Source organism: Podarcis cretensis (assembly GCF_951804945.1).
Source record: "Podarcis cretensis genome assembly, chromosome: 4".
In the NCBI taxonomy this organism is placed as follows: Eukaryota; Metazoa; Chordata; class Lepidosauria; order Squamata; family Lacertidae; genus Podarcis; species Podarcis cretensis.
In genome coordinates this window covers 76,097,555-76,114,396 of record NC_137173.1, presented here as the reverse complement: position 1 = coordinate 76,114,396, position 16,842 = coordinate 76,097,555, and the positions used below count along the sequence as shown (strand labels likewise).

The 16,842-nt window shown below is 42.4% G+C and overlaps 1 protein-coding gene across 1 annotated transcript in view; it reads left to right on the top strand.

The window, feature by feature from the left end:
• The window catches only part of CRACDL (CRACD like), a 62,876-nt gene that overhangs the window by 17,680 nt on the left and 28,354 nt on the right, over positions 1-16,842 (top strand). Inside the window, exons 2-3 of the mRNA XM_079973147.1 lie at positions 14,318-14,394; positions 15,374-15,542. Of these exons, the coding sequence (XP_079829273.1) occupies positions 14,346-14,394; positions 15,374-15,542 (218 nt within the window). The 5' untranslated portion in view covers positions 14,318-14,345. The remainder of the gene's footprint in view (positions 1-14,317; positions 14,395-15,373; positions 15,543-16,842) is intronic.

Sequence of the window (16,842 nt, the reverse complement as noted above, 5' to 3'; positions counted from 1 at the left end):
TGTGAGTCACTTTTGTACCTTTTAGATTAAAAACCTGCGATATAAATCATAACAAACTGTCCCAGGTGTGGCTTCTAGATTTATGTTTTTGTGGAAAGTATGTGAGAAAGGATGGGTATAATTATTTTCTCCATAACACTTAGTAATTGAGTTATCAAGAAACCCTATTTCTGTCTCACTATCTCCATGAATAATTCAATACGTTGCACTATTTGCATTGGATAAAATACAGTTACTCTGTCTGTAAAAACACACACATGATTATCTGCTTTTATGAGGAACCCTTTTCTCATTTTAGTGAGAAGTGTATTCTATTAAATTTCAGTTTAAGATCTTCCCTATTATAGCACTAGAATGATGGAATCTTTTAATCAGGCAGCTTGTCTTTGGCAGCTTTTCAGTGCTATTCTTGTGGCAATTGAGAGGCTATTCTTTATTTCCAAGTCTGAATAACAATGGGCTAGAGCGAAAATGGCGGGGTTGCTTGGTTACATTTCATCGCTTGGGAATCAATGCTCCACATGGCTGGATCCAAACTCCAAGGAGATTTCTCAATAATTTATTAGTGATATGTGAGTGAGTAATGTCATATCTTAATTACTGTAGAAGTATCTTTCCAATTAACTGTGCCAATAAAAGGGTGGGTCCCCCCCCCCCCGTAAAAGTGTCTGTTTTGGTTCAATGTCACTTTGTCACTTGCCTTACATTTTACTTGTTCACACTTTGCAGCTCCAAGTTTTAATGATACTTTTCTTCGGTTGAGGATTCAGGGCTGACATGTGCTATGTAGTATATTACTTTAGCACTTGTTGAAAGAATGTAATTCACATCGGACTCCAACGCTAAGGTTTTCTGCTCAGCTATCTGAACTTCTGAGGCCATAGAAAGAACTAGGATTACAGTGGTACCTCAGGTTAAGTAATTAATTCGTTCCAGAGGTCCGTTCTTAACCTGAAACTGTCCTTAACCTGAAGCACTGCTTTAGCTAATGGGGCCTCCTGCCGCCGCCGCGCCGCTGGAGCACAATTTCTGTTCTCATCCTGAAGAAAAGTTCTTAACCCGAGGTACTATTTCTGGGTTAGCGGAGTCTGTAACCTGAAGCATATGTAACCCGAGGTACCACTGTATAATGTTTTGTCAAGACATTATTCTCATGTGCAAGCAAAAACATCAGAATTGATGAAAAAAAGTCGTTTTAGCAGTGTGTGTGTGTGTGTGTGTGTGTGTTTGTGTGTGTGAAGCACTGTAATGATGGACTGTATAGTCTCTGTATCATTTCAAGGAATTTCTTGTGTTCTTTCTTCACTTGAATTCCATAGATTCCAGGAGATACACTTGTTTCTAAGCAAGTGAGTTTGACGGTCTAGTTGCAATGCTCTCATTTTTAAATCTGTTCAATTAAAAGTTAATTGAGCAAGTTCAGAGTTAATAAGTGCACTCTGATACTACATCCAAACCAGGGGTCGTGGTTTGTTTTGCTCCAAACACACCAAAATGATAACCGAAGGTTCTTGACTTTCTGATCATGATTTATTTCCCTAAAAGCAGGTGGCTGGTGTGTTTGTCAAATTTCAGACATTACAGTAAACTGTAGTTAATAGTTTGCTATATATGAGCCAATGTGTTTGGGATGGGGTCAGCAGGTACAAATCCCTGTGTAAAATCTGCCCCCCGTTGCCAATACAGAAACAAGAGAAGGGCAGAGAGGGAGAGACATTTCTGAAATTATTTGGGTACCAAAAGGGGCGAAGGAAGGTGTCGTGACACCTGGGGCGGGCATCTTGACGTAGGGTGCATGTTCGGTGCATGCGCCATACGTAGCGATGTTGCACATGCGCTGTATAATGGTTTGCCACCAGCGCCGTACGGATGTTGCCGGGATCCCTCCGGCGCCACTACAGCTGCGAACGGAGGAGCCTCCATTCATGGCTGCAGCCGTGAGCAGAGGATCCAGGTGCTGGCAGCAAACTGCTATACAGTGCATGGGCGTCGTCGCTACGTACAGTGCATGTGTGCAACGCCAAACATGTGCTATACTTAGTGGTTTGCTGCTGGCGCCGGGATCCTCTGCTCATGGCTATAACCACGAACAGAGAATCTTCCAAAGGCGGCTGCGGTGGCGTGATGGCTGCTTGCGCTGCCATGAGCCCCCGCGGGGTGACTTCTTGTCACCCCCGCAGGCATGGAACCCGAGGCGTGCCGCCCCCCATGCCTCCCTGTTGCGACGTCACTGGGTACTAACAGGTAACTTTGGGTAGTGGGAGTTGTGGCCTTTTTCACAGATTAGCCTTCCATCAAAAGCAGTTGCTGATGACAGATTTAGGGAAAATATTTAGGGAAAAGGCACAGGAAAACAATAAAACTGTTTAAAAAATAAGTGCAAACATTTAATCCTAGTGGAATTTCCCCCTAATTTAGTTCTTTTTCAAATTGACAAAACAAATCCCTGCATGATACCTGTTGTTTTTTCTTTGCACAAAGCCTGTTATTAAGTTTGTAATTTCGTTTTGAGGCTCCCACGTTATTTTTCAGGATATGTGCAAGGTTTTATATATCCTTTATTTCCAAGGAACTGGGAAGACTGTATAAGCTTCCTGGGCAACATCCTCTACTCTAAGAATTCAGGTCAGGAACTCCCTCCCTGTTTCCTAGCAACTCATAGTGGTGCTTTCTCCTTTGACTGTGAAATCATTCAGAGGCAGAAACCGGGATCATTTGCAGGGCCCAAGGCAATATTGTGCATACACTTGAGACAGCACAGTAGCATAGCATGACGTCTGACTTTCTGAAAAGGCTGTGCCTCTTAACTTGAATGGACTCAACATTACGGTACTTTGGAACCCTTTCCTGTGAACTTGAAAGTACTATCCTTTTGCTTTTATTCCTCCTCAGTTGATTGGCAAGGTGAGGGATTTGTCTCTAAACGCTTGTAGCCCTTCATGTTTTACTGAATCTGACAAAACAAAATACTTATGCAGGTAAGCAGTTGGAGAGAAAGTGCTGCTATTGATTTAACTTGTAGGATAACTTGGTAATGTGTTAATGGATTTCTTGTTTACGCAGGCAAATAACACTGAGCTGTGCAAACATTGTTCTGTTGTATTTACGATAGTTCCATCAGGTGGTCCGTCACTTTTGCTTGTTGCATCCATAGTGCAGAAAACAACCTTCATTCTGGTTATAGGATATGTTTAGTGAAAAATAGCTAGCATTCAGTGCTAAGCAGCTTTCATTCCCTCCACAGAAAGTGTTACATTGGGGGTTATAACAGTATATTTGGTGTAATTATTTGCTCCAGTGATCGACATGAATTTCTGTTCTTTTAAGAATACTTTGAATTAACTGCTTTTCAGCTTCATCTAGCTTATTTACTTTATGATTAATGGAATACAGACTGTTCTTATGTTTGCACTTTTTTTTTAGTTTACAAGTATTTAATAATTGCCAAAAATGTATTGAATACAGCCTTAAAACTTTTGTTGTTGATATCCAAAATGAATGCTCATCTAGATGATTAGTCCTGTAACACCCTCAAACTACTTTAGCCTTTGCAGGGTGGTTTCATAAGGGAAAGTAGTGCGGTAGATAGCCCACTGGTAGTAGAATTACATTTCTGCGAGGTTTTAGCTTTGCCAAGTTAGGAGAAGAGCATTCCTCACTACGGGGAAAATTGCAAACTTGTGCACTTATCTGCTAGAGAGAATGAGTATGTTGTGAGCACAGAATATGAGAAAGGAAAGGGAAAAGTTTTCTTTAAACTGCTGTATGATCATACATATACTTTTTGGTGCTAAGGTAGAAAGGGGTCAACCTCTGAAAGGGTACACACCCACCTACCCCAGAGTGGATTAGGTTGGCTTTTGTACTGCATGTCAAGGTCAAGGGTGCCCACGACACCCTCTCTCTGCTTATGTGAACTGCTGTCATGGAGCTGACATCAGCCTGTTTGTTTAACCCCTGATTAATTTGTATTAACCTAGTCCTTTCATCTATGCATATTTTTATTGTTAAATTGTTTAAAGAAATTTCATAAGAAATGAGTCATAGTGAGAATGAAATAAATTAAATGATTTTAACTCTGCTCTTCAGCCAAAAAGACTTGCAGAACACTTATTGGGGGGGGGGGCTCAAGTCCATGGGCCGAATTCGGCTTGCCAAGCCGTTTTGGACAAACTATGGCCACTTTCCCCCACGTGCTGTGACTAAAAGGAAGATTAACAGCGAGCACTCGCTGCACAGCAGTGGGAAAAGGTGCAGCATTTTAAAATAATAATCGGGAGCGCAGATTCTTCCTTTGAGTTACCAGTTTGAATTCAAGCTGGAGATGCAAAAGATCTCACTCTGCAGGGGCTTGCTTGCAAGCACCGCTCGGTGGTTTTAGCATGCCCTGCTGAGATTCACCATGGAGTTCCTTAGTGCAAGTGATCCTTGCTCAAACCAAAGCAAGACTTCCGCAAGCCAGGTGACTGATGGGCAGTTTCATGCTGCTGCTGTAGTAGTAGTTCTCTTTGGAAGAGGACCTGGAGTCCAGGCTCTCTGACTGTGGGGATCCCTCTCCTCAGCAAGACAAGAACTGTGAGGCAGAGATGAGAGTACCTAAAGAGCGCCAGCTCATGAAGTTGTATGACGGGGCAATGACTAAACACAGCAGTAAGGGATGAGATGGTGCTGTGGTCTAAACCACTGAGCCTCTTGGGCTTGCCAATCACAAGGTCAGCAGTTTGAATCTGCATGACAGGGTGAGCTCCCGTTGCTTTGTCCCAGCTCCTGCCAACCTAGCAGTTCGAAAGCATACCAGTGCGAGTATATAAACAGATACTGCTGTGGCAGGAAGATAAATGGCATTTCTATGTGCTCTGGCTTCCGTCATGGTATCCCGTTGCTCCAGAAGTGGTTTAGTCATGCTGGCCACATGACCTAGAAAGCTGTCCATGGACAAACACCAGCTCCCTCGGCCTGAAAGCGAGATGAGTGCCGCAACCCCATAGTTGCCTTTGACTGGACTTAACTGTCCAGGGGTCCTTTACCTTTTTACCTGTCTGAGAGCCAGGCTCTCCTCAGTAGCGGACTGCTTGTGAGGCGGGCTGCTTTTCATGAGTAGACCTGAGCCTTGTTAGCCCAGATGACTGGCAGCTGTGCAGATAGTGGGGCTCAAAGAAGATCTTGTATAAAAATCACCAGTCTCTGCTGAAGAGTTGCTGGATCAATACCTTTTCATCAGCTTCAGGAACCACCTTGATGTTCATACTGAATTTCCCTGACCCTGAATTGTGTCTTGACCTGACTTACCTCTTACTGCTGTGGGCCCTGACCTTGGCCCCGGAGTATCGCTTTCTGCTTTGAACCTTGGCTGTGGATTGTGACCTAACCTTTTGCACCTAGATACACCCTGTGGAAAACACCCACAACCTGGTGCCACTAGGGGTTCTGGAAAGAGGGCAGGTGGGGGTGGCCCTGTCCACTTTTTGAAGTGGTGCATGGGGACTGGGGAATTGCAAGAGCCACCTTGCTAAGCAGATCCTATCCCTACCCCTGGTTTACAGCAATCAGTGAGGTAGTCCCTGTCTTCAGGATTAACATCTTTGCCATCAGGGTTACAGCCTAACAGAAATGGCACAAAAGGAAAAAAGGATTAGGAGGGAGAATGAAAGAAAGAAAAAGCAAACTCAGGGATTTCTTCTTAATTACAACGCTCTTATAAATGTTCTTTTTAGAAGGGAGTGGCAAAGCAAGATCCCTGCAGCTTCTCCTCCATTGGCTGATAGATGGGCCAGGTTGCTCTCTCCCTTGCCATAATGTTCTTTCTCAGAGTCGTTATTTTATGTGCAGCAACTTTTGCTCAGGTGCCTTGAGGAGAAGGAATGACTGTTCAACTAGCTTAAGACCATTATGTAGCTATGCATCCTGTCTTCTGTGCAATCTCAGGATTTAGATCCCCCCTCACTTATTGTTGGTTTGTGGACTTCCCCAAGTGTGCTGTTAACATTATCCGATTACGTCAAAGGCTCCTGTGATTCCAAATTACCGCCACAGGATGAAATTGTGTTGCATCTCTGTATGATCTTCAGATTGGCACTGCATCATTCCAATTGACCTCTATGTCAAGTGCCACTGGTTTGATCAATCACTCTGACCAGAGATGCAGCAGGATGGCCTCTGTTCAGCGGAGACCACGTCCAGGGTTTCTGCATGAGCCGCTGTTGTGGGTTTGCTGCTTTCCAGGAATCTAAGAAGCTGTATTATACCATTGGTTGATCTAGTTCAGTTTACTGCATTGACAGGCAGTAAGTCTCTAGGGTTTCAGATTGGTTTCTTTCTCAGCCCTAACCTGGGGGTACCTGGAACCTTCTGTATGCAAGCAGGCATCCCATCACTGAGCTTTACAGCTTTCTCCCACGAATCACCATGTACCCCCTGATCAGTGACTCATCTGGAAACTGCAGATTGGTTTCACTCAAGGTGGGTAATTCTGACTCCTACACCCTCTGAAATTACATACCCAGCTGTGTAAGAATGAAGCATACTTCCAATTTTTAATTCAGAAAAAAAATCATATATGCTGTCAAACATTTGTACAGTACTTCAGTAAAACAGGGAACATTGTGTTTAAATAGTGCGTGAGAGTCTCTGGCAATGTGATCCGTTTTAGGTCTGATGCTCTACTTACGCCTCTGGCAGTCTGCTGCACACATAAGATGACTATTGTGTCAACTCCTGCTATATGCAGTGATATATGCTCACCATAAACACCTCCCTTGTTCTCTTTTAACGGTAATGGTGTCCACCTAAGAAATGTCAGAACTGAGCTCCTGCTGGAAAAAAATCCCTGGTTATATATGTGTATATTCTTCAGAAGTGGAAATGGCCACATAATGTTCAAAGAACTTAAAAAATGCATAATGATGGACCATCGAAGAAGTTAAAAGTGGGTAGTAATGCATGCCGATAACAAAAAAGAGTTTAAAAAATACTGTGTAGGACCATGCAGTACTGCCATTTTAAAAACTGCCTTTAGATTTGGCTTGACTGCTAACGACTGATACTAATTCATCAACAGGGAAGACCAGTTCAGAATGCAGGTCACACCTGCCTGCCAGGGTGGAGGCTGAGACCCGTATTCTATCTGAGAGATTGAGAGCATCTTGTGTGTCAAGAGAAAGAAAGAAAAACCTGGTAGTTTTGAATTTCGGAAGAGGAGAAAGGAGCCTTTGAACTTGCTGGAAAAGGTTGATGAGACTTTCTGGCTGCCCCCATTTTGCTTATAGGAGGATAACTGGGATGCTAGACTGATCTTGCATGAATAGCAACAGCAGTTTTTCCACTCAGCACACCTTTCTCACAACGGTACAACCTGTACTCTTGGAAATAAAAAAAGGTTTGTTACAAAGGGCACCATAAATGCACCTAACTCTTTTCACAAGAGGACTGAACTTTAAAATGCATCCTTTGTTGTTACCTGCCATTCTGCTTCCTGCTGATCTCTCCTTCGGCTGCCTGTATATTTAGAATTTCACTGTACTGTTGGATTGTTTATTTTTCCCCTTGCTGCTTGTTTCCTACACTGGTATGGTTAGCTAACTTTCATGAATATGAGAAAATGCTATTGGGTGTAGTCCTGTAAATCTTACAAGGTATGCCTAAATCCCATTCATATCCATATGCGTTTAAGTCCTGGTAGTTTCAATGGGACTTAGGTGTGTCTTAAGTTTTCTCTGAATTGCACTACTCTTTGTTCTCTTTAAATATAGGGTGAATAGGGAAAGGAAACGGCTTCAAACATAACATACAGGTGCAATGCGGGAAATACTTCCACGAAAAATGGGGTATGGTGCCCTTTTAAAAAGCATTCATAAAAGGAACACCTGTTGGTTTTTAGGATAATTACATAGAACTCCTTCTAAACTGAAATATTTATACCAACAATAATTGAGCTAGATTTAAAAATATCAGAGAGCTTTTTGTCTCTAAAATACATTCTTTTTTCATGTTCAATTCCTGAGTTTAAAAAATATGTATACAATAAGCCTGCAACTTACATGGGGGTTACATTCCAGGGATTGCGCCTAAAGCCAAAGTCACATATAGTCAAAATACATTGGGTTCAATGGTGGATGGGATTGCCAAAATCTTTTTTCCTGGATGCCCATCCCCTTTCTGCCCCCCTTTTTTGTTTTCAATTATTTTGCCAAGCACGTACATCTGAATGCACACAAGTTAAATGTGCATAAGTTGTAGACTTACTGTATAGACTGAATTAGAGTGAATATGTTAGTTTAAAACAGTCACTGATAATGTTATTATCACAGTCTCTGTACTTTATACATTTCATTTTTCTCTGGCCTCATTTCATAACACCTCATGCATCTGATGAAGTGGACTCTAGTCTGTAGAGGCGTATGCGGAAATAAATTTGTTGGTCTTTAAGGTGCCACAAGGCTAGTTTAATTTTCAAAATTGCTATCACTTGTTTACCTTGAATATAAGTGGTTTTGGTTTCTGTTGAAAGATGGGAAAAGGTTTAGGGTTTGTGTGTGTGTGTGTGTGTGTGTGTCCCCTAGAATATGGTCTACAAGCTGTATTCAGGGGCTAAAGCAGTCAAGAGTTGTTTCTGAGAGGGAATGAAGCAGGTGGAAGAAGTGATGCAACACAGAAACGTTTGATGCATCTTTTCACATAGAGTTACAGGTTAATAAGCTCTGGGTTGTTCTGCTTTGCATTAGATCCTTGGGGAGGTGGTGAGATGAGGGAATGTGTTTACCACATAGTGGTTATTGTTAAAGTTAGTGGACTGTGCTGCCTGGGGAGATTTCAGTGGGCTCGGATCTTACTACCTGTGTTTCCACTACCTAGATCGTGAGTGTCTGTGTGTCTATAGTATTGGGGCACAGACACTTGTTAGGCATTAGAAAAAAACCACACACGGTGGGGACAGTGTGCTCTCTCTCTAAGTTCCATTTCAGACTGTTGCTCTGTGCTGTTGCACACTTGATTTCTTACTCCTTTCATGTTGCAACCTAGGGATGACTAAGGAGGACGTTCAGTACTAGAGCTGCATACATTTCTTCCTTCTGCCAGAGCATTCCATGTGACTGTGGGGTCAAACTTTCTGCAGAGGGGGCAAGCAAAGTTGTGGCAATCAAGATGCTGAGGTGAGGTGAGAAATGGATTCATGGCAGAATATTGATGAACTGCAACGCTTCAGATATTCTGATATTCCATGCTACGCTAACGCATGTCTTTCCACCAAGCCCCAAATATCCTGCAAGTAGAACATAGTAATTTGCTACGTTTCCTGTAAAATTGTGGAAGTAGTTGTTCAGTGTTTGTGAGGCAGAAATCTCAGAGTAAGAGTGTGTTCTCTGCTCTTTCTTCCTTGATTATCTTATTTTAAGATCTAATTAATGTAACCATTAACACCTTTAAAATCTCTCTTAAAATGAAAAAATGTTCAAGGTCATGATATGTAATACCTACCTTGCCATGCAAGGGAGACTTCAGTGCCTTCTGGTGTAGCTGTAGCCTGTAACTTTGTAGTGTATGCAAACATGGGAAAAGAAAATAATTTGAAATATTGACGTAAGTGCTCTCTAAATACAATGACTTAGATCTAGACCAGCTGCTATGCAACAAACAGAAAGGTTTGTTCATTTCTCGGAAGCAGTTTGGATGTAGTGAAGATTCCTGCAATTGGCAGTAGGCGGTGGGGAGGATAATTTACACTGATTTTCCCTTCCTTCTACAGCCTTCACTGGTGCCAACTCCGGGGGGCCGTGGTTGCTTCGGCACCCACAATAATATATTTGTGGGGGCCACCGCCCCAAGTCAATGGACAAAATCTATTCCGCACTGTCCCCATTTCTTCATGTGAGGGAGGAGGAGCTGCCATGTCTACCTCTGCCGGCTCCTCCTCTTCCTCCTCCTCTTGGTCCTTACATTGTGGGCACCCACAATCTTTGGCATGAGATGGCATCTATGACAGCCTCCGATGCCACCTCCTACAGTTTTCCAGAGTTCTCCTCTATCTCTGGAGTCAATTTCTAAGGTCTGCAAGGGAAGAATAGGTGAAAACACAAGTGTCCAGTTTGTGGAGTTCTGCTCCATGCAACTCTGTGTCCAACCCATTCTTTGTGGGAAATCCCTACTTAGGGGAGGTTTTGTAGAAGGTAGGGGACTTATTTTAGAGTAAACATTGTGTAGGATTGCATTATGAAAGTGTGGGGTAGAGGGGACCAAGAGATGGTTGGAGGAAACCAGATACCATAGCATTGCTGTGGCCAAACGGGATGGAATTTGTCAGCAATCTGAGCTTTAAAGAACAACTTGGGCAAGTGAGCTGGATTGGTAAGATTGGATCTTACCTCTACTCCTCCCCTGCTCCTTAGTAAAACCTTCCCTGCCTGTGCAAATTAAATCAATTTAGTCACTGTCAAGATGTTGAGCTAGGTGGAACATTATTCTGACTCTCATTGCAATTATTCGTTCTAAAGGATGTTTGCCAAATCATAAGACGTCCATTCTGTATCTTTGGTTCTCCTTTGTTTCTGTTATTTATAACAGTGTCCTTTATAAGCCCCTGTGGAGCTGCTAGTAAGACAGGCATAGGTTTCTGATATGCAGGAACTGCTGAGTCATGTTTGACTGTGCCCCTCTAGGAAGCGAAGCTCTCTTGCAGAGCCAAATTGATTTAAGGTGTGCACATGTAGCCTTTGAAATGCACAGGGCTCGTTTCTTCACAGTGCACTTCTGTATATAGCCAAGAGCAGTTGTACACACCTTCACGCAATGACATCATCTAAAGCAGCAGCTGCTGTCTGTGTTGTCTGTGTGGGAATGTTGAGCCAGGAGAACGGGAGATGGCAAAAGAGGACCAAAGAGGAAGATGGATGCATGGCTAGCTCTTTTATAGGGTCTGCTAGGGTCACACCCATCTACCTGGTCACACACGGGGAGGAGGCTCCAGAGCAGGTACGATAGGAAGCCCCCCCTGTCTGGAGCAGCATTCCCCTGTGTGTCCACTCTGGGCAACAGGAAATGTTGTATTTGACTGCTTCAGTGATGATACATCCCACAGTCTGCACACACAAGTGGGCATGCTTTCGAACTAGTACGCAGCTGTGCTCTCTATTCGCCTCCCCTCAGTTGGTGTTTCCAGAGTCTTTCAAGAGAGTGTGGTTGTAAACTTGTGTGTCAACATACTGTAAACAGAGGATCTACATTTTGGTATACAGAAGCAGCTAAGTTACCGCACCGTTTCCTCTTTTGCCTATTTCATTCATAGACAAGTTAAGCCTGGTTAGGGGGAGTGGAACACACCTACAACATGAGTTGGTCTGCCCCAGTAGGTGGCAGTGGCCTCACTGTGTGTTGTTATCTGTGTACACATGTGCTTGAGAAGCACATTCTTGGCACACAACAGATTATAACCTTTCCAGCAGAATGCCCTTTCGACTGACAAATAGCGTGTGACAGCGATGGGAGTGGCATTGTGTGCACAGCAACCCGAAAATGTGCCTGCATCCCGCACTTGAATGCACATGATCATGCAGTGTGTACACACCCATAGATTGTAAGCCTGTGGGCAGGGACTGTTAAAAAAACCCAACTTCGTAAGTTGCTCTGGGATCCTTTTTTGACTATGGAAACAGAAACAAAGGTGGAAGACTAATTGGTGCGCTCTGCTTGCCCCTCAGAAAGGTTGGTGGGATCTTTCCAGGGTATGTTTAGGAGATACTTCTGATATGGTAATGCACATCTTCTTGAGCATTTGTAAGAATTAATTTTGAGGACCAACCCAATGGTTAATGCTAACTAGGGTTTCCATCTTAACCCATCTTTCAAATAAGAATTTGAAGTGGGTTTGCAAACCAAGGCTATGAGGAAACCTAACTACCAATTGCCTTGGTTAATAGTGATAGAGATGTAAACCTTCATTGGAATTTAGGGCTACGGGAGAAGGGAGGAGTGGCAATTAATGCACAAGGGGGAAAGGGCTGGGGGAAGGTGAACTTGCAGTTCCAGAGCCCACTCTTGATAAACTTAACCCTGGTTAAGAGAATGAGGAGTTAGTATTAACTCTGCACTGTTCTTTGTTGCAGGCCTTGAAAGCCAGGTCAATTGCACAATTGCTGTTACTCACCTTGAGTCTTTTATAACAGAGAATAAATCTAAGCAAACAATTCATTTCTGCAGAAGTAATACAGAAGGGAGTATTCTGTTTGTGATCTTTACTCATCAAGGAGGGGTGGACATACCTAAATGCATAGGATCTAATTTGTTTTCATAACTTAGCAAATGCTGACCTTTCACTGTATTTATTTATATCAAGCCTGTTTGTGCTCTAGCCTGGGGAACATATTGACCATTGGCTGAATCAGAAAGCTAAATATGAAATGTACCTTTTTAAAAATGGGTTGAAGCAGAACCAAAATAAGTATTCTTCCAAAGTCTTGTTTTAAACATACCCTTTTAAGATTATCAAAGCAAAATCCATTAAAACTTGAAGGGGGAATAGTATGAGAACCTTTCACACAGAGAATATTTTTTTACTATATTAAAGTATCAACAGTCTATTTAATCATGCTTTCTAAAAGTTACCCTAAGTGAGCAGGTCTTGCGGTGTTTAAGGGTGACTTAAGTGGGGCAAATTGCAGTAGTTTAACCTCATGGTGAAGAAAAATAGAAAATACCATCATCTCATATGTAAAGAGAAGAAGCCTTTTCACCAGGTGGAGCTCGTGGAAAGTGTCACTGACCATTGCATCTCAGCTTCCTGCTTCTACACCAGTTTGCACTATTAGGTTCCATGAACATCGCTGCAGACTTGCAATCAAGGAGAATAAACCATAGAAACAGCAGTAGAGTTATCTGCAGGCAGAAGGTCCCAGATTTAATCCCTTACCTGGAATAGACACATCCAGGTAAGACTGGGAATGTACCCTGTCTAAAACCCTGAAGAGCCACTGTGAGTTAGAGTGGAAAATACTGAATTAGATGAGCTCATGGTCTGAAAGGAGCTTTCTAAAGTGATACTGCTTACTTGTAGAGCAGCAGGAAGCTGAACCCTGCTCATGATTAAAGTTGTAGCCTTGGAGGGCGTTTATTTTAATCTTGTCAAAATTCATCTCCATTTGTTTGTTTGCTTGCTTGCTTCTAACATTTTACCATCAAATATACACAGTGATTGCAAGACCTTGTTTGTTCTGAAATCCTGTTGGGTAGGAAGGCAAACAGGATGGACTGTGAGGTGAAGCCAACCTGAAGGTCCCAGGACGGTGATAAGCTGTCATGCTCCAGGTGGTGTCCTCAGGGACCAGGGTCTCAGTCCTAGAAGATAAAAAGCATTCTGGCAAAACATTTACCCAAGAGAACAGGGTTTAAGATGCAGTAGAGTCTCAACAAGCCAAGGTCAGACACATGGAATCAATCTCTGACCAAAACATGACCCAGAGGCTAAGTCAGGTGATGGTCCAAATTCAGTAGCACAAGCAAAGTACAACACAGCAAGGAGGAGGAGCAGAGACCTGTGTTGCCTCCGGCAACTGAAAGGCTGGCTTAAGTGGAGCTTCCTAGACAACACCCAAATTCCACCTGCAGGTAGCAGAGGAATTCCAGGGAGTGCTTACTCATGAGTGGACACCTTACTCATAAGCTGCAAAATGTAGATGCATGCTATGTTATTGTTCTTCAGCCTGGACCCAGGCCTTTTGACACCTATGTTCTCAAGAACTGAAGGGTGGCTGCACTATATCATCTGATGGCTTGAAGGGGTCTTCAGGAGGGCTCCCACCCTAAGCCTTGGTTCCATGAGAACCTGCTTAGTCCTCAAGGTCATTGATCAACAGAGCATCTAGTTCATACACCAAGGACTTAGCATCTGACACCTGGTCAGAGCTAGGCATGGCACAAACAGATGTCCGTCATTACCCAGTGTAGTATGCTTGTCAGGGACAACCAGAACCATTCAAGCATGGTTCTGCAAACTGCTACAAGATCTTGTGCTCAATCACCGTTGATTTCATGGTCAACAGTATCAAAGGATTAATAATTAAATCTTGAGAAGGTGAAGCTGCCTATGTGGGTCTATCTTCTAGGTTAAAATCTTCAAGGTGTGATGCTGTCAGTGCCACCCAAACTAATTATCATCTTCACAGTATGATCGTTTGTAATTGTTTCCCTGACGGTCAGGATAGGAATGATGGAATCTTCAACTCAACAACAACTGGAGGACCAAAACTTTCGCACCCCACCTTAGATCCAATATCAAACAAGTCTAGATAATATTCTGATGAGAATATATATATTTTCTTTTTTCATTTAGTGACTGCTTTACCAGTTCCACAAAGGTCATGGATATCAAATTCCCAGAGGCTGAAGGATCTGGCGAGGAAGGTTCAGGTAAAAGGCCTATTTTCATGTTACGTTTGAGAGAACCTTTTTTATTACAGAAATGATTTAAGTTTTTCTCTTTGGCTTTTGTTCTCTAGAACTGTCTTCTAGTTTAATCAGCGAATATTTGTTGAAAGTTTGCATGATTAATCAATTCATTGGTCAAATCTGTATATTTGCATATTAATAAAACAAGCATTCTAAATCAGGAGTGAGGAACCTCTGGCCTGCATGTGAAATTAGGTCTGGCAGGGGTCCTAAATGGAAATAGTAAAATAGCCCTCTTTGGGAGCTCCTGCAAAAGCTTTTAGAATTTGCTTCATATGGCGAAAGACCCATTTGTATCCGAAGGTGGATGGCCTGAAAACATTTTCTTGATTAAGCTTCCTTTCTGCGGCATTTAGCTTAGCATTACACTTCAGTATTATTGCTTGATGCTTGTTTTAACATGGAAAGTGCCACTTGGTAACATAATTACCATTCAGAATATCAGCATGCGGGTTTTCCACCTCAGCAAGCTATTTCTGTGTTTTTAAATTACTCACGTCATTTGGTAACAAGGCCGCCCTGCTCTTCAGTGATTAGTGAAGAGAGACATTGAGTTTCCGGACTGTAATTTAATTCTGTTCCCTGCATCTACCATTTAACACTGAGTTTATACTTCACAGTCTTATTACATTAAATGTTAATAGGATATTGGCAGCGACTAGAGAGTAGTCTTTCTTGCAAGTCTTCCCCCCCCTCCCTTTTAATGTACCTTATATACTCACAATTCGTTTAAACCAGTACAGTAATAGTATTACGGTGGGATCAGTGTGGATACAAATATCTGTACATTCAATAAAACATTGGTGGAAAAAGACAACTGAAGCTGAGGCGGTGGGGGGACGGGAGGAGATTGCCTTCTTGATGACATGTGTGGATGAATAAATAATAACAGCACTGTCTAAAAATAATTACGACTCCCTTAATATTTATTCCCTCCCAGGAAAGAAGAAGTCTAAGTTTAAATCTATCAAAAAGTTCTTCGGGAAAAGAAAACGGAAAGAGACATTATCACCTTCAGGAAGTGGTAGTCTGAAACAATGCCAGTCTGCAAGTGACATCACAGCTTCACAGTCTATGCATATAGATTACGATTCTGAAGATGAGCTTGAGTAAGTCTCTATAAACTTGTCTTTAGCTTGTTCACAAAACAACGAATTTCCTTTTGGAAAACCCAGGTAACTTTTCATAGATTAACCCCTGCAAGAGACCCTCTGTTGCATACTTCCTTTGAGAATATTGGGGATGCTGCAAATAAATTTCAGAAGGGGGGAAGGCTGCAATCGCATGCCACAGGAAGTCTTTTCTGCTTATTGCATGCTTAGCTCCTCCCTGCTTCAGGTAAACCAGGATGCTAAGCCAATGTTTGCTTTTGGCTTATGAATAATATTTTATTTCTAAACACCCCCCCAGGTGAGTGGGGGAGAGTGAAGTGGGTATAATTGGCTCATACTTGATGATTTATGGCTTACTGTAAAATAAGAGTGTCACAGTGACATAGGTGAACTGGAGAGCTCTCTTAATGGCTATGGACAAATTACTGTATCTCAGTCTAACATATCTTACAGTGCCATTGGAAAGAAAAAATGACGTATATTTTTGATGCCATTACTTAGAGATTGTATCAAAATCTTTACAAATAGCTATATTATTTAAATCAGTCTCTGTCTTTCCCCCTAGCCAAAGAAAGCTTTCGTTTTCTACCTGTAAAAATGTTAGGCTGGAACTTTTCTCCTTGGCATTTAGTTTTCTCTGTGAAAGAATTTTTTATTATGCATTCGGTGACATGGTCCTCTATGTGAGATGCCAAGTAGAGCCACCCAGACACAGGTTTATCTCCTCCATAAGATCTAAACCTCAGAGCTCCAGTGTACAAGAGGAAGGAAGAGGGAACTATCAGGAGAAGGTTATAAACTACTCTCTGACTAACCAGGGAAGGAATCTCGGGACTGTGTTGTCTAGTACTGTGGTACCTCAGGTTAAGTACTTAATTCGTTCTTAACCTGAAGCACCACTTTAGCTAATGGGGCCTCCTGCTGCTGCCGTGCTGCTGGAGCACGATTTCTGTTCTCATCCTGAAGCAAAGTACTTAACCCGAGGTAATATTTTTGGGTTAGCGGAGTCTGTAACCTGAAGCATATGTAACCTGTAGTCTTAAAATGTGTTGAATGGTTCTTAGAACATATTGAAAATATTATTTTTAACAATTGTATTGCGTTACCACTTTGGTGTTTGGTGCCCTGGGCTGCTTTGAGAGGTTATAGTGTTTGAGGGCAGGGCTTAGCTTAAGAAAGGGCATGCTAAAGTTGGGGACGTGATATGAGGTATGTAAGATGATGCATTATTTGGAAAAAGTAAGTAGGGATAACCTCTTTAATAATAATACTAGGAGGTTGGGACGTAGGTTCAGGT